The sequence below is a fragment of the Pristiophorus japonicus genome, unplaced genomic scaffold (genome assembly GCF_044704955.1).
Source record: "Pristiophorus japonicus isolate sPriJap1 unplaced genomic scaffold, sPriJap1.hap1 HAP1_SCAFFOLD_1757, whole genome shotgun sequence".
In the NCBI taxonomy this organism is placed as follows: domain Eukaryota; kingdom Metazoa; phylum Chordata; class Chondrichthyes; family Pristiophoridae; genus Pristiophorus; species Pristiophorus japonicus.
Window position 1 is genome coordinate 25187 of NW_027251442.1, and position 22417 is coordinate 47603.

Here is a 22417-nt window from a genome sequence, read left to right on the forward strand (position 1 = left end):
AACCGGTCTATAATTCCGTTTTCTCTCTTCCTCCTTTTTTTAAAAAAAGTGGGAGGCTTTGAGGGTGTCCTTGAAACATTTCCTCTGCCCACCTGGGTTTCGCTTGCCATATAGGAGTTCAGAGAAGAGCACTTGCTTAGGGAGTCTCGTGTCGGGCATGCGGACGATGTGGCCCGCCCAACGGAGCTGGTCAAGCGTGGTCAGTGCTTCGATGCTGGGAATGTTGGCCTGAACGAGAACACTGACGTTGGTACATCTATCCTCCCAGTGGATTTGCAGGATCTTGTGGAGCACTGGTGGTACTTCTCCAGTGTTTTGGAGATGTCTGCTGTATATAGTCCACGTCTCAGAGCAATATCGGAGGGTAGGTATCGCTACTGCCCTGTAGACCATGAGGTTGGTGCCAGATGTGAGGTTCTGGTCTTCAAACACTCTCTTCCTCAGGTGACCAAAGGCTGCGCTGGCACACTGGAGGTTGTGTTGGATCTCGGCATCGATGTCTACCCTTGCTGATAGTCGACTCCCGAGGTACGGAAAATGGTCCATGTTGTCCAAGGGCGAGCTGTGGATTTTGATGACCGGGGGTGGCAGTGCTGTGTGACGGGGTCAGGTTGGTGGAGGACCTTTGTCTTGCGGATGTTTAACATAAGGCCCATGCTTTCATACACTTCGGTGAAGGTGTTGACGATGGCTTGGAGTGCAGCCTCTGAGTGCGCACAGACGCAAGCGTCTTACATAAGAACAGTGACTACACATCAAATAAGTATCTTTGGCTGTAAAGCATTTTTGGACATCATGAGATCATGAAAAGCAAATCTTTTCTACATCCTTATTAACTACTGGGCTGATATTGTTGCTCAACAATGAGGGGTTACTCCAATGTTGGAGGCACTGTCTTTTTGATATGATAAACTGAGGCTCTATCTTCCTTCTCAGGAACATGGAGTTGCTCCAGTGTAAAAACATTGTTTCCTAAACCAACATCATTAAGAACAGATTATTCAGCAAATCTTTCATTTGCTATTTAGGAGATCTTGCTGTGTGCAATATACCCACCTAAAGGTAACTGCACTTCAAAAGTTATCCATTGGTTGTTCAGTGCTTCAAGATGTGCCAACATGTAAAGCATTCTAAACATGCACGTTTTCATTCTTTTTGCCAGCCTACTGTCCTATGCATCAGCATACTCTGCTATCTTAATATTCTCTGCTGCACTTGGAAAAAAAGGTGGGGGGGGGGGGATATGTTTTTTTCCAGCATCAACCAGGTGTCTAACAGCATACAAGCCCATCACCGAGCTAAAGAGCCTCCAAATTAAGATACTGAAATATAAATCTAACTGTCGGTTTCACGCTTGCCAACATGAAGTAATCTTCTCTTATAAGGGCACATACCACTTACTCAAAACAATAGTTTATGTGCAGGTTTGCAAAGCCAAGGCTTTGGGTTTCCCAGATGACTACAGGAATTTAACAAGGTTACGATTAGAGATTAACCAGCTAAAACCTCTCAGTTTACGAGAGCTGCTTCCTGATGATTATCCAGTTAGGGTCACCATCTTTGTGACATTGGCTTGCAGGGTTATCGGGGGCCCTCTCTGAAGAAACCTAGCCACCAATGATAATTCTATCCTTCCAGGTTCCATTATAGAAGCCAGTCTGGCTGATCAATTATCAAGAGTGCCTGCCCTGGAAAATTGTCAACCTGCCTGGTTCAGGTATTGGATCTGCAGAGATTTGGTTCCAAGCTTACACTGCCAGTCATGTCATTGAAGCCATTTTGATTCCAGAGACCCCACTTGCTGGCTCCAGTCTGAAAAATACTTGGAATTACAACCACAATTTGCATCTATATAGTGCCTTTAATGAAGGAGACATTAGGGCATGACCAAAAGCTTTGTAAGAGGGTAGATTTTAAGGAAGACCTTAAAGGAGGAGAGAGAGGTGGAAAGGCTGAGTGGTTAATGAAAGGAATTCACAAGCTTAGGGCCTAGACAGCTGAAAGCATGGCAGGCAATGATGGTGTGAAGGAAGGGGCGATGGACAAAAGGCCAGAGTTGAAGGAACGCAGAGATCTCAGGAGGGGAGAGGCCATAGAGGGATTTGAGCACAAGGATGGAAATTTTAAATTGGAGCACTGGGGGTCAAGGAGCCAACATAGATCAGCGAGCCCAGGGTTGACAGATAAACAGGTTTTGCTGCGAGTTAGATAAGGGCAGCGGAATTATGGATGAGCTTAAGTTCATGTAGGGTGAAGATGGGTGGCTGGCCAGGAGAGCATTGGAATAGTCAAGTCTGGAGGTAACAAAATCATGGATATAGAAAATGTGTTTAATTGCAGCACAGCAAATACATGCTTTCTTGGCTAATATAGAAAATCACAACCTTGTTATTTTCATTTATAAATGCTAAAAAGGAGAGAGAGAGAGAGAGAGGGGGAGGGAGGGAGGGAGGGAGGGAGGGAGGGAGAGAGAATGAATTTCATTTTTACAGCAGCCTTTCACATCCCCAGGCATTTTACAGTTTAATGACTTCTGAAGTAATGCCACTGTTGTCGTGGGGGGGGGGGGGGGGGGGGGAGTGATAGCCAATTTGCACACCAACTTTCAAACAGAAAATGAAATGAATAGCCAATTCATCTCTTTTTGAAATATTATGCCGATCTAAACTAGCAGACTGGGCCTCGGTTTAATATAGGTCATCTAGAAGACGGCACCTGCAACAAATGCAGAGTCCTCAGCACTGCAGCACTGAAGTAGAGCTTGAATCCACAACCTTCTGACTAAGGCAAGAGTTCGACCAAATGAGTCCAGTTGATAACTCCAGCTGCAGTTGACAATTAAAGCAAAACTATTTTGTGACCAGTTGATTTCCTATGGAAGGATTGCACACATCTTTTGTAAAACTGCCCAAAAGTTAAAAATTGGCACACTGACTTTTTCTAGTTTATTTTATACAAAACAATTTGAGACACTTGTCAAGTTTTGTAACATGAGCATGGCTAATATATACAAATACCAAAATAAATAAAAGCATTTGAACCAAGCAACTGTTCAGCAATATAATTCTCTTTTCGAAACATTTGCAATTCTCAAAATTAGTTATACCCAATTCTTTATTGTGCAATACATAAGTTTCATCTCAAGTTTATCTTCAATAAATCCAACTTATGTTTACACAAATGTAAACAGCGTAGCACAAGACAATCTGATTAAATACGGCTGATGTTTATTTCCTTACCTGTGCTGCCCAAATGTTGTCAAGATCTTGAAGGGTGAGTGCTTTTTCTTTAATAACAAAGCGAAGTATCTTCTCTAGTTTTTCAACGTATTGTGGTTGATGTAGACTATCACGCAACACAATTGACAGGATGTTGTTTTGTTGAATCCATTCCTACAAATTAGTAAAGTAACTTAAAAAACCAGAGGGTCACACTCTTCCCAATGCATCAATAGCAATGACAATATTTATAAAATTCACAGATAAAATTCAGGTTTTGGAGAATGCAGTGTATGAAAGAAATATGCTTTATCAAATTGAAAATCGCAACAATCAATTCTTTAATACTGAAAAAGACTGCTCATCACCCAGGTATGAAAGTTGCCACAGAAGCAGAAATGCACTAATTCACATTATATTTCTCACATAGAAGGCAAAACAAAATTGCTGCGGAGAATGCCTATGTGGCACACGGTCATAAGAGGAAGGCGATAAAAGGAAGATGAGAGTTGGGATGCCCTTCAACATAAGCCTTGAGAGTACCAACAGCATGTGGAAAATCAAAGGCAGCTACTTATTACAGGGTTTTATTATTACTGCTGGACTACTTTTCATTAAATACCCTGGAAAATAACTGGAAAAAAAAAACAAGCTGCATTCTAAAAAAAAATGTCCACTCCCTTTCCCTTGCAAATCCACATGCCTATTATCCTCAGTCAACATGGTTATGATCCTCTCAGACATTTTTTGAGGCAGTCTCTAAATTTTAGAAGAAATTTATTACACTTCCAAACATGAATACTTAAGCCAAACACAGCGCACAATATGAATTTTGCAAGACAAATTGATCTGAGAAAGCATTCAAAATCCAGTTGTAAAATCTGCACATCACACTGTACATTTCCTTATGATACAGAAACATTTTTACTTACTGCCATTCTTTCCGCTGTCAACCATTCTTCTTCTTCAGGACTACCATGGCGATGAGTATAGTAAGAGACACTGGAAATCACCTTGTTAACTTCATTTAGTGCATTCATTTTTCCATTAAAAGATGAAATTTGTAACAACCTATAAATAAAAAAAATTTATAACCAAGTACCACAAGCAATTTCAATTCAAAAAAACCTTTTTAAAAAAATAGTATAATTACCTTAGTATCATTTTTAACCTAAATATTTCTAAATTTTTGACCGTCTCCTCCTGCCCAGGAACCCGTGAAGCTAAGTTTTTCAGTGATTTAATTATCATAGATAAAGCATCATTTTTGGCTTCATTCTTCGCTTCTTTTTTCAGCTCCTCATCTGTTAGATTTTCTAGAAACTGCGGAACCATTTCTATTATTGGAAGGAAGTATTTCTTCACTGTATGCAAGGTAAGAAATTCATAACACTGTCCAAAAGGTCTGGAGAGGATAAAAAAAAATAGTATTAGCATTCATGTTGTCATAAAAACCTTAAAACCAAAAAGCTTCAAAGAAACTTGCATGTTACAGAAGTCAAATTCCACTCATTCACAAATATTCAGTAAGTAACTAAATCACCACACAATTTCAGCAATGTTAAGATTGATTAGCTCAGGTCAAGTCCAGCCTCTGCATACAGGTCTATCTGCGTGGGACACAACTGCTCAGAGAGCTAGGAATGACATGGTAGTCTCTGCTCACTGGCCTTCTCCATTCCGCTGAATAAGAAAGGCTCACTGTGAACTACATTTCAATTTCTGATTGGAAACAAAAATAAACTGAACGAGGATATCTATGGCACATATGTATGGTAGATAATTAACATATTCCTCATTCAATATCCATAGAACAAATTGTACCAAATTAGCAAAAGATAGTGGAGGTGGGAATTAAGTCCGAACTGCTGAGCCCAGCTTGAAGCAGAGCAGGCAAATGTTCAATGTGATTTGGCAAATCAAGGTAATAATGTTTTGTATGCAAGTTACTCCATACAGCTAGCTGTCTCACAGATGTGATTCCTTGCAACACTATCCCTGTTGACCCAAGTGGAAAGGGCACCAATTCAACTGTACATATCACTTTTGGCTTAACAGCTGACATTGCACTGCATCCAACTGTGTGAACACAAGTAGTGTGCAGTGACATAATCAACATCATAATTTCCTGAGATAAAGAGAGATACAATTTTTTCAAAAAAGTCAATCCAAATGCCAAAGAGAATGAAACTTACAAAATATTTATACAGTTAAATCAATACCAATCAGGGCAATAGGGACAAATTTAATGAACAAACCAAATCGCATTAACCGAGCACCTGTTGGCGACTTTCTTGTTTCAGTCACTTCTCAAGTACTGGAATGACTATAGAACCCCAAACAATTTTAGCACTAAAGCTGAAGCAGGTTATGTAATCCTCAGAGTCTCAGAAACCTTCTGAGCCACTACAGAAAGGGGATCAACCCCTGATCATTTTCAGGCTTTCCAGAAATTTGTACCAACTTGAGCACTATGTTCATTTAAAAATAATAAATTCCATTCCCCAACACTAGTTTACGGCACATTAATAACCAACAAGCACGCACCAGTAATTTGAATAGACAACACTGTTTATTTCAGGATAGGGCATTGAGCCCAGGACTTGAAGATCACAAACCGATCAGAAAGCTAAAGCTGCTGGTGTTACTCAACTTTCCTTAGAAATCTACTCCCCAACCGCACCCCCGCCGCGCCACCCCCCCCCCCATCACAGCATCTAAGTTTTAAGTTAAATCTCAAGTTATTCTGAAGTATTTGTCTGCACTACCCTACCCTGATCATTTCAGGTATTAATCACACTTCAAAAAATAAACTTTTCTGGCTTCCTTTCGAGACTGTGGTGCACATATCCCTTGGAGTAAAGCAAGATGTAAATCACACATCTTCATTCATTAGGAATAAGACCATGGTGTCAAACACCATTGGGCTGAATGATCTGAACTTCCCTTGCTATGTGAAACTGACTTATCCCCATTGTAGGCAGCAGAGTAATTTCATATCAGATTAAAAGCAGCAATATTCAACATGTTGGGGAAATTGATGGCCGATAAATCCCCAGGGACTGATGGACTGCATCCCAGAGTACTTAAGGAGGTGGCCTTGGAAATAGCAGATGCATTGACAGTCATTTTCCAACATTCCATAGACTCTGGATCAGTTCCTATCGAGTGAAGGGTAGCCAATGTAACCCCACTTTTTAAAAAAGGAGGGAGAGAGAAAACAGGGAATTATAGTCCGGTCAGCCTGACATCGGTAGTGGGTAAAATGATGGAATCAATTATTAAGGATATCATAGCAGCTCATTTGGAAAGAAGTGACATGATAGCTCCAAGTCAGCATGGATTTGTGAAAGGGAAATCATGCTTGACAAATCTTCTGGAATTTTTTGAGGATGTTTCTAGTAGAGTGAACAAGGGAGAACCAGTTGATGTGGTGTATTTGGACTTTCAGAAGGCTTTCGACAAGGTCCCACACAAGAGATTAATGTGCAAGGTTAAAGCACATGGGATTGGGGGTAGTGTGCTGACATGGATTGAGAACTGGTTGGCAGACAGGAAGCAAAGAGTAGGAGTAAATGGGTACTTTTCAGAATGGCAGGCAGTGACGAGTGGGGTCCCGCAAGGTTCTGTGCTGGGGCCCCAGCTGTTTACACTGTACATTAATGATTTAGACGAGGGGATTAAATGTAGTATCTCCAAATTTGCGGATGACACTAAGTTGGGTGGCAGTGTGAGCTGCGAGGAGGATGTTATGAGGCTGCAGAGTGACTTGGATAGGTTAGGTGAGTGGGCAAATGCATGGCAGATGAAGTATAATGTGGATAAATGTGAGGTTATCCACTTTGGTGGCAAAAACAGAGAGACAGACTATTATCTGAATGGTGACAGATTAGGAAAAGGGGAGGTGCAACGAGACCTGGGTGTCATGGTACATCAGTCATTGAAGGTTGGCATGCAGGTACAGCAGGCGGTTAAGAAAGCAAATGGCATGTCGGCCTTCATAGCGAGGGGATTTGAGTACAGGGAAAGGGAGGTGTTCCTACAGTTGTACAGGGCCATGGTGAAGCCACACCTGGAGTATTGTGTACAGTTTTGGTCTCCTAACTTGAGGGACATTCTTGCTATTGAGGGAGTGCAACGAAGGTTCACCAGACTGATTCCCAGGATGGCGGGACTGACATATCAAGAAAGACTGGATCAACTGGGCTTGTATTCGCTGGAGTTCAGAAGAATAAGAACATAAGAATTAGGAACAGGAGTAGGCCATCTAGCCCCTCGAGCCTGCTCCGCCATTCAACAAGATCATGGCTGATCTGGCCGTGGACTCAGCTCCACTTACCCGCCCGCTCCCCATAACCCTGAATTCCCTTAGTGGTTAAAAATCTATCTGTGATTTGAATACATTCAATGAGCTAGCCTCAACTGCTTCCTTGGGCAGAGAATTCCACAGATTCACAACCTTCTGGGAGAAGAAATTCCTTTTCAACTCGGTTTTAAATTGGCTTCCCCACATTTTGAGGCTTGCCCTCTAGTTCTAGTCTCCCCGACCAGTGGAAACAACCTCTCTGCCTCTATCTTGTCTATCCCTTTCATTATTTTAAATGTTTCTATCAGATCACCCCTCATCCTTCTGAACGCCAACGAGTAAAGACCCAGTCTACTCAATCTATCATAAGGTAACCCTCTCATCTCCAGAATCAGCCAAGTGAATCGTCTGTACCCCCTCCAAAGCTAGTATATCCTTCCTTAAGTAAGGTAACCAAAACTGCACGCAGTACTCCAGGTGCGGCCTCACTAATACCCTATACAGTTGCAGCAGGACCTCCCTGCTTTTGTACTCCATCCCTCTTGCAATGAAGGCCAACATTCCATTCGCCCTCCTGATTACCTGCTGCACCTGCAAACTAACTTTTTTGGGATTTATGCACAAGGACCCCCAGGTCCCTCTGCACTGCAGCATGTTGTAATTTATCCCCATTCAAATAATATTCCCTTTTACTGTTTTTTTTTCCCCCCAAGGTGGATGACCTCACATTTTCCGACATTGTATTCCATCTGCCAAACCTTAGCCCATTCGCTTAACCTATCTAAATCTCTTTGCAGTTTCTCTGTGTCCTCTACACAACCCACTTTCCCACTAATCTTAGTGTCATCTGCAAATTTTCTTACACTACACGCTGTCCCCTCTTCCAGGTCATCTATGTATATTGTAAACAGTTGTGGTCCCAGCACCGATCCCTGTGGCACACCACTAACCACCGATTTCCAACCCAAAAAGGACCCATTTATCCCGACTCTCTGCTTTCTGTTAGCCAGCCAATTCTCTATCCATGCTAATACATTTCCTCTGACTCTGCATACCTTTATCTTCTGCAGTAACCTTTTGTGTGGCACCTTATTGAATGCCTTTTGTAAATCTAAATACACCACATCCATCGGTACACCTCTATCCACCATGCTCATTATATCCTCAAAGAATTCCAGTAAATTAGTTAAACATGATTTCCCCTTCATGAATCCATGTTGTGTCTGCTTGATTGCACTATTCCTATCTAGATGTCCTGCTATTTCTTCCTTAATGATAGCTTCAAGCATTGTCCCCACTACAGATGTTAAACTGACCGGCCTATCGTTACCTGCCTTTTGTCTGCCCTATTTTTTTTTAAACAGAGGCGTTACATTAGCTGCTTTCCAATCCGCTGGTACCTCCCCAGAGTCCAGAGAATGTTGGTAGATTATAACGAATGCATCTGCTATAACTTCCGCATGAGGGGGGGATCCCGTAGAAACGTTTAAAATTCTGACAGGTTTCGACAGGTTAAATGCAGGAAGAATGTTCCCAATGTTGGGGAAGTCCAGAACCAGGGGTCACTATCTAAGGATAAGGGGTAAGCCATTTAGGACCGAGATGAGGAGAAACTTCTTCACCCAGAGAGTGGTGAACCTGTGGAATTCTCTACCACAGAAAGTTGTTGAGGCCAATTCACTAAATATATTCAAAAAGGAGTTAGATGTAGTCCTCACTACTAGGGGGAATCAAGGGGTATGGTGAGAAAGCAGGAATGGGGTACTGAAGTTGAATGTTCAGCCATGAACTCATTGAATGGCGGTGCAGGCTCGAAGAGCCGAATGGCCTACTCCTGCACTTATTTTCTATGTTTCTATGAGAGCTCTGATATACATTAAGCAGGGAGGGAGGAGACTCCGATGAATCAGCTAGGCAAGTAAATTGGAGATCCACAAATGGTGAGAAAATGCAAATGGTGCGCTGTCTAGATATCCAAAACGATAACTTCCAACACAGAATAAAATAGTGAACTTAAAAGCAGGTTGACCAAATGAAGGTGAATAGTCAGTGCTATTTAAGGATATAGAGACACATTTTAAGCAGAGTACAAGATTATGCAAACCTGTCAATTTTTTTCAGCAATGACACCCATACATGCAACTTCCTAAAACTACTGATATCTTTAACAAGAGCTGGTAAATTACGACTATGGCTGTCGCTATGTCCAAGTTTGCCAAATTCTCCCTCATTGATACCAACTTTTAACAACTGAGTGTACGCTTACAGAAACTATTATTTTGTGGAGAAAACTGCAGACATGAATTAGGAAACATATGAAATCAGCACTGCTCTGTTTTCTCCAGCGAAGTGAGCATGCCCTAGTTGCATCAGTGTGCTGACAGGGTTCTGTTCAGTCACAAGAGGAAAAGTGAGTTAAGCAATGTAACTGCTATGAAAATTTAACGCATATAGCATGTCCAAGCAGTAACACAGCAGCAAATAGAAGGGCTGATAGCACATGTGCAGTTTCAGAAAAGACTGGCACTGAAGGCACAGGAAAATAATGGAAGTTCCAGCAGGGAAAAAGCAAACCTGAGGCCTCAGAGACAAAGGACTGTTCTATATGTTGGGAAGTGGAACAAGTGAACTGGCAAGTTTTGAGAAATTGCACTTGTATAGGGTGGGAAAAAAAGTTTTGTAGTCAAAGATTATAAAATATTAGTGTCTTCTGATTGGCTCAGAGATTTTTTGTGCTCGACATACTTGAAACACATTACTTCTAATATACTGCTTTTTCCATTTAACATTCAATACATTATTAGGGCCAGTAATTTAAAAAAAATTCATTCATGGGATTATGGCCATCACTGGCAAGGCCAGCCTTTATTGCCCATCACTAATTGCCCTTGGGAAGGTAGTGGTGAGCCACCTTCTTGAACCGTTGCAGTTTGAGAGATGAAGGTACTCCCACAGTGCTGTTAGGGAGGGAGTTCTAGGATTTTGACCCAGCGATGATGAAGGAATGGCGATATGGATGAATAAAGCCATAAGGGAACAATTGAGGGCAAGGAAAGAGGCATACATTAAATGCATAGACAGCAAAGGATTGCATGATAAGGGAGAATATGAAAAGATTAGGAGAGAAATCAACAATTAGGAAGGCAAAGAAGAACTATGAAATTAAATCATCACAAAACAAAATCGTAAAATATTTTACAGGCTTATCAACATAAAAAAAGGATGGTTGGGATGGAAATAGGGTCATTAAGGGATAGACAGGATAATACCACAGGTAACAAGAGAGAGATGGCAGAAATATTAAATAATTATTTTGCTTCAGTATTTACCAGCGACTTGGAACAGGTGGACATGACATTGGATGATGAAATTAGTAACGGGATAAGTACATTTAAAACAAAGAGAGGGGATATATTAAATAAACTAATCAAACTCAGAATAAAACCCCTGGTACGGATGGACTGTATCCACGTATTTTAAAACAATCTAGGGAAGAGAAAGCAGAGGCCTCACTATAATTAGTTAGAAAAAGGTGTAGTGCCAGAGGACTGGCAGATGGCTAATATTAAATCTATATTTAAGAGGGTTAGAACATGTCCAGGGAATTATAGACCAGTCAGCTTAACATCGATGGTAGAAAAAATAATGGCATCCCTACTAAAGGAGAAAATAGCGGAACATCTAGAAAGCAAAAATATAATAATGAATAGTCAGTATAGATTTCAAAAGGGAAAGTCTTGCATTACCAACCTCATTGAATTTTTTGAAAAGGTAAGAAAGAAAGTAGACAATGGTAATGCAGTAGATGTAATTTATCTAGATTTTCAAAAGGCCTTCGATAAGGTACACCATAATAGACTGATGAACAAGGTCAGAGAGTGCAGAGTCAGGGGACAAGTAGCAGATTGGATAGCTAGCTGGCTTCAAGACAGAAAGTAGGGGTAAAAAAGGTAGCTATTCACAGTGGCAGGTGGGCAGTGGTGTTCCACACATCAGTGCTGGGGCCACTGATGTTCACAATTTATATTAATGCTTTAGACTTTGGAATTAAAAACAATTTCTAAATTTGCAGACACCACCAAATTGGGGGTGATAGTCAATAAAGGAGGAGGACAGCAACAAATTACAAGAGAACATTAATAAACTTGCAGAATGGGTATATAATTGGCAAATGAAGTTCAGCACAAATATTATATTTTGGCAAGAAGAATAGGGAGGTCACTTATTACTTGGAGGGTGAGAGTCGAGGTGGGCTAGAGGAACAAAGGGATCTCGGAGCACAAATACACAAAATCGCTAAAAGTTCGACACAGGTTAGCAAGGCCATAAAAAAAGCAAACCAAGCACTCTGGTTTATTTCAAGAGGTATAGAACTGAAAAGTAGGGAAGTTATGCTAAACATGTATCGAACCTTGGTTAGACCACACTTACCGAGAGTACTGTTCTGGTCACCATATTATAAAAAGGATATAGGTGCACTGAAGAGGTTGCAGAGAAGATTTACAAGGATGAGACCAGAAAGGCGAGGGGAAATACATCAAAAAAGGATGAAAAGGCTGGGTCTCTTTTCTCTTGAAAAAAAGGCTGAGGGGTCACTTAATCGAGATCTTCAAAATTATGAAAGGTTTTGATAAGAGTGAATAGAAAATGTTGCCACTTGCGGGGAAGAGCATAACTAGAAGCCATCAATATAAGATAGTCACAAGAAACTTCTTCACCCAAAGAGAGGCGAGAATGTGGAACTCGCTACCACAAGGAGTAGTTGAAGCGAGTAGTATAGATGCATTTAAGGGGAGGCTAGACAAGCATATGAGGGAGAAGGGAATAGAGGGGTATGCGGTTAGATTTAAATGGGGAAAGATGGGAGGAGGCTTGAGTGGAGCATAAACGTGGCATGGACTGGTTGAGCCAAATGGTCTGTTGCTGTGCCGTAGATCCTGTGCAATCCTCGGATATATTTCCAAGTCAGGATGGCGTGTGACTTGGAGGGAAACTTGCAGGTAGTGGTATTCCCATGCGCCTCCTGCCCTCGTCATTCTAGGAGGGAAATGTCGCGGGTTTGGGAGGTGCTGCCAAAGAAACCTTGGCGAGTTCCGATGGTGCATCTTGCAGATGGTACACACTGCAGCCACGGTGCACCAGTGATGGAGGGAGTGAATGTTTTTAAGCGGGCTGCTTTGTCCTGGATGGTGTCACGCTTCTTGAGTGTTGTTTGAGCTACACTCATCCAGACAAATGGAGAGTATTCAATCACATTCCTGACTTGTGCCTTGTGGATGGTGGAGAGGCTTTGAGGAGTGAGGTAGTGAGTAAAATAAATTACATAGTATTATGACAGTCACAGCAAATGTCTTTGGGATAGAATTACAATTATGTGCAAACATTAGTGGAAACAGTAAATCAGTGGCCTTGTTATACATTAGCTTAGCTATGAACTTAATTTTATTTCTTAACTTTTTGAAGTGCAGGATGCATAGAAAGATGTTAATATTTAGATGTGTAGCAATACTTGGGAGTGAGAAAGGAGGTGGGGAAAGGTCTGCGAGAGCAGTGGCACCTGATTTGGTAATGCTGGGGAATCCCAGTGTGGCAATACTAGCTGTGGTGCATTAGGAAAGGGATGATGGGGTGTGGCGGTGCGGAGAGGATGGTCTTACAATTGTACAAATTCTGGAAAGGATGGACAAGGGCTGAGCATGGGAACACAAAGTAGTGTTTGTGGGGATGTGGCAGTAGTGGGAGTGTGGCATGGAAGCATTGGGAGGCAAGTGCAGGGATGTGGAAAGACTAGGAGCGGGTGCAAGAACTGGATCGGGGGATGGGGCGTACAGGAACATTGGGAGCGGTATTATCGGGCAGTGGTGATGAATCAAAAGGGGGTGGTGGCATTGGGAATAGGGTGCTGTAGTCAGAGTTTTTGGGATTACTGGCAAGAGATTGTTATGGCCTGGAAGGATTAGTTGGGTGTGAGTATCGGCAAAGAGTGTGGGAGAATAGGAGAGTTGGTTTTGGGACCCCAAGCATTGAGAGGGGTAGGTTCTTGAACTATGGGAGAGGGAGGAGGTTTAGGCTTCTCGTGTTCTGGTGTGGCACCCCAGTTCCCGAAGTTTAAATAATTTTAAAAAAACGTTTCCCAGCACTTCTCAAAACAAAAATGTCTCATACTGCACTATGACTTGGAAGTAGCAATTGATTGCTTTCTGAAAGCCATAGAATAAATTTCAACTGGTCAGAGAAGGCATATAAAAAGGTTAGCATTCCTGAAAGTTGGTAAGTCACCTGGTCCAGATGGAATGCATCCTTGGTTGCTGAAAGATGCAACGGTAAAAATATTAGAGGCATTGGTCACAATCTTTCAATTCTCATTGGATACAGGAGTAGAACCAGAGGACTGGAGGGTTGCTAATGTTATACCACTATTCAAGAAAGGGGAGAGGGATAAACCAGGAAACTGCAGGCCAGTCAGCCTAACATTGGTAGCAGGTAAGTTACTGTAAAGCATTATCAGGGACAAAATAACTTTTCATTTCGAAAGGTATTGGGAGAGCCAGCATGGATTAGTTGAAGGCAAATCGTGTCTGACTAATTTGATTGAATTCTTTGATGACATAACAGAGAAGGTTGATCAAGAAAGTGCAGTAGATATTGTATATATGGACTTTCAGAAGGCATTCAACAAAGTGCTACACAGTGCCAATAAGCCTTATTAAGAAGATGGAAGCCCATGGAATCAAGGGGAATGTGGTAGTATGGATACAAACTTAGCTCAGTGACAGGAAGCAAAGGATGGTGGTCGATGGTTGTTTTTCAGACTGAGGTGGTTTGCAGTGGTGTACCCAAGTTTTGGGTCCATTACTCTCTTCAATTTTTATAAACGACCTAGGCTCGGGTGTAGGGAGCAGCATAATAAAATTTGCAGATGATACGAAACTTGGCAAAGTAGATGATCATGATGCGGATAATTATAGGCTTCAGGATGGTGAAACAGGCAGAACCATGGCAGATAGAGTTCAATGCGGAGAAGAGTGAAGTGATGCACTTTGGGAGAACTAATGAGGAAAGACCGTACATTATAAATGACACGGTTTTGAAAAGTGTAGATGAGCAGAGACACCTCAGTGCCCATATACACAAATCCTTAAAAAGGTGGCAGGGCAAGTTGATAAGGTGGTTTATAAATAAGAGGAACAGAATATCAAAGCGAAAAGATCATGCTAGAACTTGATCAACTGGAGTACTATGGAGAATTCTGGGCACCACATGTCAGGAAAGATGTAAAGCCTTACAAAGTGTACAGAGGTGGTTTACCAGGATGTTCCCAGGGATGAGAAACTTCAGTTATGAGGGGTTGGAAAAGTTAGGACTGCTCTTCTTCAAACAGAGAAGGTTAAGAGGTGACCTCGGAGGTTTTCAAGATGATGAAAGGTTTTGATAGAGTAAATAGGGAAACAAATATTCCCTCTGGTGAGTGGGTCAATAACTAGAGGTCATAGATTCAAAAATATTGGGAAAAAGGTTGAGAGGAGGGATGAGGAAAACATTTTTCATTCAGTTGTTGAGATCTGGAACATGCTACCTGAAAAGGTGGTGGATGCTGATTCCATAAATAACTGTGAAAGGGAGTTAACAGGCACTTGAGGATGAGGAACTTACAGGGTTACGGATAAAAAAAAAAGAGAGGATGTGGGACTGAGCACAATTGTTATTTCAAAAAGCCACCACAGGCGCGATGGGCCGAATGGCCTCCTTCTCTGCTATTAGTTTCTATGATTCTATACATCGAAACATTACTAACAACCCCGACCTCTTCTCCTTCCCAGGAAATATTTTTTTCTCAATGATTGATTATAGCATTGTATGGTGGGTGACAAAGAAACCCCACTTGTTGCTTATGAACATAATACAGTCCAAAGCATTCATGAGTAATGGACTTGTGAATTGCTTTCACATTGTCAAATTCCACATTCAACGAAGTGATGTGGTCAGGTTATTAGTGCTCATTCTAAGTGCCACAAATGTTGTTAGCAATTAAGTCAGGTGTCAGTTTATTACAAGAACACAAGGGATGTAGTATAATGTGGATAAATGTGAGGTTATCCACTTTGGGAGATTATCTGAATGGCAGCAGATTAGGAAAAGGGGAAGTGCAACGAGACCTGGGTGTCATGGTATATCAATCATTGAAAGTTGGCATGCAGGTACAGCAGGCGGTGAAGACGGCAAATGGTATGTTGGCTTTCATAGCTAGGGGTTTTGACTATAGGAGCAGGGAGGTCTTACTGCAGTTGTATAGGGCCTTGGTGAGGCCTCACATGGAATATTGTGTTCAGTTTTGGTCTCCTAATCTGAGGAAGGACGTTCTTGCTATTGAGGGAGTGCAGTGAAGGATCACCAGATTGATTCCCAGGATGGCAGGACTGACATATGAGGAGAGACTGGATCAACTGGGCCTTTATTCAATGGAATTCAGAAGGATGAGAGGTGATCTCATAAAAACATAAAATTCTGACGGGACTGGACAAGTTAGATGCAGGAAGAATGTTCCTGATGTTGGGGAAGTCCAGAACCAGGGGACACAGTCTAAGGATAAGGGGTAAGCCATTTAGGACTGAGATGAGGAGAAACTTCTTCACTCAAGAGAGTTGTTAACCTGTGGAACTCCCTACCGGAGAGTGTTGATGCCAGTTTGTTGGATATATTCAAGAGGGAGGTTAAATGTGGCCCTTGTGGCTAAAAAGAGATCAAGGGGTATGGAGAGAAAGCAGGAAAGGGGTATGGAGAGAAAGCAGGAAAGGGGTACTGAGGTGAAAGATCAGCCATGATCTTATTGAATGGTGGTGCAGGTTCGAAGGGCCGAATGGCCTACTCCTGCACCTATTTTCTATGTTTCTATGCTATGGCTGCATCTCAAGATTCATCATGAAAAAGCACAGCGAATTCTGGAGGCAGCAGAAATGTTATCATCTGAAATTCTGTCCCAGATAATGGGCCCAAGTTTCCACATGATTTGCGCCTGATTTTTAGGAGCAACTGGTGGAGAACGGACTATCTTAGAAATCGCAATTCTCCACATTTTTTTTTCTGCAGTTCTAGTCAGGTAGAACAGTTCTACTTTGGAACAGAATTTTTTCTTCAAAAGGGGGCGTGTCCGGCCACTGACACCTGATTTCAAAGTTTCCACAGTGAAAACGTACTCCAAAGTAGAATGGAGCAAGTGAAGATTTTTGTAGAACTGAAAAAACCTGTTCTATACATTAAAAAGATCAGGCGCAGGTTACAAATTAGGCGTCCAGAACGAGGTGGGGGGGAGGGAAGGGAAGTCATTAAATTCTACAATAAATCCTTATTTATACTTCTACAAATAAATCCAACCTGAATAAACATTTATAAGCAAAGAACAGATTAAAATAAATCATCTTCCTACCTGTGTGAAGGCACGGAGAATGCTGCAGTCAGCCTGAGGAGCCCGTTCTTCCCGCGGGGGGTGGGGGGTGGGGGTGGGGGGGGTAAGGGTAGGAGGCGCCCGTTCTTACCCGCCAGGGGGGGGGGGGGGGGGGGGGAGGGAGAAGAGAGAGAGAGAGAGAGAGAGAGAGAGAGAGAGAGAGAGAGAGAGAGAGAGAGAGAGAGAGGGAGAGAGAGAGGGAGAGAGAGAGGGAGAGAGGGAGGCGGCCGTTCTTCCGGCAGGTGGTGGTGGGGGGGGGGAAAGAAAGGCGCCCGTTCGTCCGGGGGGGGGGGGGGACGACAGTGAGAAGGCTGCAAGTGCTGATGGTAATGTGCTTTTATTTTAAAAATTTTCAAAAATTAAACAGCTACAAAAATCTACAAAAATGGCCGAGTACCAATGTTTTTTCACGCCGCGCGTGCGAACGCTCCAACGCGCAGCGTTGCCGGCAGGAAAAAAACTAATTTAAATAGTACCCGCCCCCTCCCACTTACAAAATCGGCGCGAGTATAGGCTCCGCCCCCCCCCGGGCGCCACGCCAGGCAGACAAGGAGCTGCAGAATGGTCCAGAATTGCGAGGTTTTTTTTAGGCGCCGTTTTAGGCGCGAAAAACGGGCGCCCAGCTCGCAGGGGCGCCCGTTTTTTATCGTGTGGAAACTTGGGCCCAATAAAACAGCATATTTTGTTTTACTAGGATTGCTAAAGCATGCTTCCCTCATAACCAAGTACAAAATCTTTACATTCTTCCAGCAACCTCCCAGGTCAAAACATTTAATTTGTCTTGTCAGACTACTGCCGACTATGTTATCAAATATGCAAAAAGAAACTATGGAAGTCTTCCCTACCAATCCTTCATACATTTATACCTTAAAATGTCAAAAAATATGCTTACTTGATGAGTGCTGCAATTATCTGAACATTTAATGCTGAACCACTGACAAATCGATCATGTAGAATCTGAAATCCATTCAATGTCCCAAACTTGTTGATAAGATCCACAAGCCAACCCTACAGAGAAGTTAGAAGTCAAAATCCAGTTATCTATGTACATTTAAAGTCCGTAGTAGCAATACTTTGGCAGTTATGGGAATCTACTAAAAGCTAGTCTTTCTACAACTTGTACTGTTCGAGCAAACTTCTTGGGAAACCAGCAGATTTCTTCAGTTGCTGCAATACTATTCAAGCAAAGAAAGAGTAAGTGACACTGACCTACTCCTCTGCCACCGTGATTCACCAGTTGTACAAGTGCAGCTCGTCAAACTCTTGTACTTGCAGGTTTGTCTTTTGTGGAAAGCATTTTGGCTGCAACTCAGCAACCTCTCTTCGCAGAAATGTGACTCAAATTTGCAGTCTAATTTAACATCAGTTTTAATTATATGAAAATATTAGATTTAACCTCGAAATCAAAAAATTAACTTCTTGGTAAATTTTCAGGATCAATGAGGTGTCGGACTCTACCACAGGTCATATGGTTTCAGAACTGACCACAATCATGTAAAATGCACCATTGACCAGCAGTCAAACTCCCATTACTTTGCATCAATGTGCACTCCAACCCCCTAAGAGCATCCATAGTATATTACCTTTGCATTTCTTGAACCACTAATTTCTGGAAATTGGAGAAAAGCTAAATTAAGAAGTTTTGTCGTGGGCCTACAACTATTAGGAACTCTTAGGAACTCCGGGGACTGGGAGAAATTTAGAACTCAGCAGAGGAGGACAATCGGTTTGATTAGGGCAGGGAAAATGGAGTAAGAGAAGAAGCTTGCAGGAAACATTAAGACAGATTGCAAAAGTTTTTATAGATATGTAAAGAGAAAAACGTTAGTAAAGACAAACGTAGGTCCCCTGCAGTCAGAATCAGGGGAAGTCATAACGGGGAACAAAGAAATGGCAGACCAATTGAACAAGTACTTTGGTTCGGTATTCACTAAGGAGGACACAAACAACCTTCCGGATATAAAAGGGGTCAGAGGGTCCAGTAAGGAGGAGGAACTGAGGGAAATCCTTATTAGTCCGAAAATTGTGTTGGGGAAATTGATGGGATTGAAGGCCGATAAATCCCCAGGGCCTGATGGACTGCATCCCAGAGTACTTAAGGAGGTGGCCTTGGAAATAGCGGATGCATTGACAATCATTTTCCAACATTCCATTGACTCTGGATCAGTTCCTATCGAGTGGAGGGTAGCCAATGTAAACCCACTTTTTAAAAAAAGGAGGGGAGAGAAAAAACAGGGAATTATAGACCAGTCAGCCTGACATCGGTAAATGATGAAATCAATTATTAAGGATGTCATAGCAGCGCATTTAGAAAGAGGTGACATGATAGGTCCAAGTCAGCATGGATTTGTGAAAGGGAAATCATGCTAGACAAATCTTCTGGAATTTTTTGAGGATATTTCCAGTAGAGTGGACAAGGGAGTACCAGTTGATGTGGTATATTTGGACTTTCAGAAGGCTTTCGACAAGGTCCCACACAAGAGATTAATGTGCAAAGTTAAAGCACATGGGATTGGGGGTAGTGTGCTGACATGGATTGAGAACTGGTTGGCAGACAGGAAGCAAAGAGTAGGAGTAAATGGAGACTTTTCAGAATGGCAGACAATGACTCGTGGGGTACCGCAAGGTTCTGTGCTGGGGCCCCAGCTGTTTACACTGTACATTAATGATTTAGACGAGGGGATTAAATGTAGTATCTCCAAATTTGCGGATGACACTAAGTTGGGTGGCAGTGTGAGCTGCGAGGAGGATGCTATGAGGCTGCAGAGCGACTTGGATAGGTTAGGTGAGTGGGCAAATGCATGGCAGATGAAGTATAATGTGGATAAATGTGAGGTTATCCACTTTGGTGGTAAAAACAGAGACACAGACTATTATCTGAATGGTGACAGATTAGGAAAAGGGGAGGTGCAACGAGGCCTGGGTGTCATGGTACATCAGTCATTGAAGGTTGGCATGCAGGTATAGCAGGTGGTTAAGAAAGCAAATGGCATGTTGCCTTCATAGCGAGGGGATTTGAGTACAGGGGCATGGAGATGTTGCTACAATTGTACAGGGCATTGGTGAGGCCACACCTGGAGTATTGTGTACAGTTTTGGTCTCCTAACCTGAGGAAGGACATTCTTGCTATTGAGGGAGTGCAGCGAAGGTTCACCAGACTGATTCCCGGGATGGCGGTACTGACATATCAAGAAAGACTGGATCAACTGGGCTTGTATTCACTGGAGTTCAGAAGAATGAGAGGGGACCTCATAGAAACGTTTAAAATTCTGACGGGGTTAGACAGGTTAGATGCAGGAAGAATGTTCCCAATGTTGGGGAAGTCCAGAACCAGGGGACACAGTCTAAGGATAAGGGGTAAGCCATTTAGGACCGAGATGAGGAGAACTTCTTCACCCAGAGAGTGGTGAACCTGTGGAATTCTCTACCACAGAAAGTTGTTGAGGCCAATTCACTAAATATATTCAAAAAGGAGTTAGATGAAGTCCTTACTACTAGGGGGATCAAGGGGTATGGTGAGAAAGCAGGAATGGGGTACTGAAGTTGCATGTTCAGCCATGAACTCATTGAATGGCGGTGCAGGCTCGAAGGGCCGAATGGCCTACTCCTGCACCTATTTTCTATGTTTCTATGTTAAGAATACCCAAATTAATTTAATGTATAGATCCTTAAACCCAGCAGTGAGTGGAGTTTCTCACTGCTGGGTGCAAGGATACTATATTGGGTGGGGCAGGATTGGGTGGGGCAGGGGGTCGTGCTGAATAGCACAGTGTATTAGCTTGCTGCCCTTTTACCAGCAATTCTTGTTCATAACAAGACAGCAAGCTAATACACTTTACTAACCAATTTCTTGCTTTTTGCCCAACAATTTTCCACTCTTCTTCTGAAGGCATGGGCTCCTTGTTGAGGAATGATTCCATAGACACCAACAGTCCACCGTCAGCGATGGCCATGATTCAGTTGGAAGTTCTGATTGAATTGAGGACAGGGAAAGACCTTCCAATGTCCACAGACATACACAGCTCCACCCAGAACTGCTAGATAGTTAACAGGAGTGAGAACCATGTAATTGTTCTCTACCCAACGTAAAGGCATTTCGACAATTTCAGTATGTCAGTTGCTGCTCCGGGTGAAATGTTAATTGAGCAGAGATCAGGCATCAAATCTGGAATCACCTTAATATACATGACTCAGATAGTCACTGGATAAACTGGGGGGGGGGGGGGGGGGGGGAGAAAGACGAGGAAGAGAAAGACCTGCCTTGGGGGGGAGGGGAGGGGAGGGGAGGGGAGGGGAGGGAAGAGACTTCGGCCTGGGAGGAGGGAAGAGACTTCGGCCTGGGAGGAGGGAAGAGACTTCTGCCTGGGGGAGAAGGGGAGGGGAAGGGGAGGGGAAGGGGAGGGGAAGGGGAGGGGAAGGGGAGGGAAGGGAGGGGAAGGGGAGGGGAAGGGGAGGGGAAGGGGAGGGGAAGGGGAGGGGAAGGGGAGGGGAAGGGGAGGGGAAGGGGAGGGGAAGGGGAGGGGAAGGGGAGGGGAAGGGGAGGGGAAGGGGAGGGGAAGGGGAGGGAAGGGGAGGGGAAGGGAGGGGAAGGGGAAGGGGAGGGGAAGGGAGGGGAAGGGGAGGGGAAGGGGAGAGGAAGGGGAGAGGAAGGGGAGAGGAAGGGGAGAGGAAGGGGAGAGGAAGGGGAGAGGAAGGGGAGAGGAAGGGGAGAGGAAGGGGAGAGGAAGGGGAGAGGAAGGGGAGAGGAAGGGGAGAGGAAGGGGAGAGGAAGGGGAGAGGAAGGGGAGAGGAAGGGGAGAGGAAGGGGAGAGGAAGGGGAGAGGAAGGGGAGAGGAAGGGGAGAGGAAGGGGAGAGGAAGGGGAGAGGAAGGGGAGGGGAAGGGGAGAGGAAGGGGAGGGGAAGGGGAGGGGAAGGGGAGGGGAAGGGGAGGGGAAGGGGAGGGGAAGGGGAGGGGAAGGGGAGGGGAAGGGGAGGGGAAGGGGAGGGGAAGGGGAGGGGAAGGGGAGGGGAAGGGAGGGGAGGGGAAGGGGAGGGGAAGGGGAGGGGAAGGGGAGGGGAAGGGGAGGGGAAGGGGAGGGGAAGGGGAGGGGAAGGGGAGGGGAAGGGGAGGGGAAGGGGAGGATAAGGGGGGAGAAGGGGGAAGGGGAGGGGGAGAAGGGGAGGGGAAGGGGGGAGAAGGGGAGGGGAAGGGGGGAGAAGGGGAGGGGGGAGGGGAGAAGGGGAGGGAAGGGGGAGAAGGGGAGGGGAAGGGGGGAGAAGGGGAGGGGAAGGGGGGAGAAGGGGAGGGGAAGGGGGAGAAGGGGAGGGGAAGGGGGGAGAAGGGGAGGGGAAGGGGGGAGAAGGGGAGGGGAAGTGGGAGAAGGGGAGGGGAAAGGGGGAGAAGGGGAGGGGAAAGGGGGAGAAGGGGAGGGGAAGGGGGGAGAAGGGGAGGGGAAGGGGGGGAGAAGGGG

At 43.9% G+C, this 22417-nt stretch overlaps 1 protein-coding gene across 1 annotated transcript in view; it reads right to left on the reverse strand.

The window, feature by feature from the left end:
* The window catches only part of LOC139243610 (ubiquitin carboxyl-terminal hydrolase 9X-like), a gene marked incomplete at both ends in the record, with an annotated part of 40585 nt that extends 22611 nt beyond the window's left edge, over positions 1-17974 (reverse strand). The window contains 4 exons of the mRNA XM_070870805.1: positions 3240-3392; positions 4151-4289; positions 4372-4623; positions 17859-17974. Of these exons, the coding sequence (XP_070726906.1) occupies positions 3240-3392; positions 4151-4289; positions 4372-4623; positions 17859-17974 (660 nt within the window). The remainder of the gene's footprint in view (positions 1-3239; positions 3393-4150; positions 4290-4371; positions 4624-17858) is intronic.
* Between the last annotated feature and the right edge of the window lie 4443 nt (positions 17975-22417).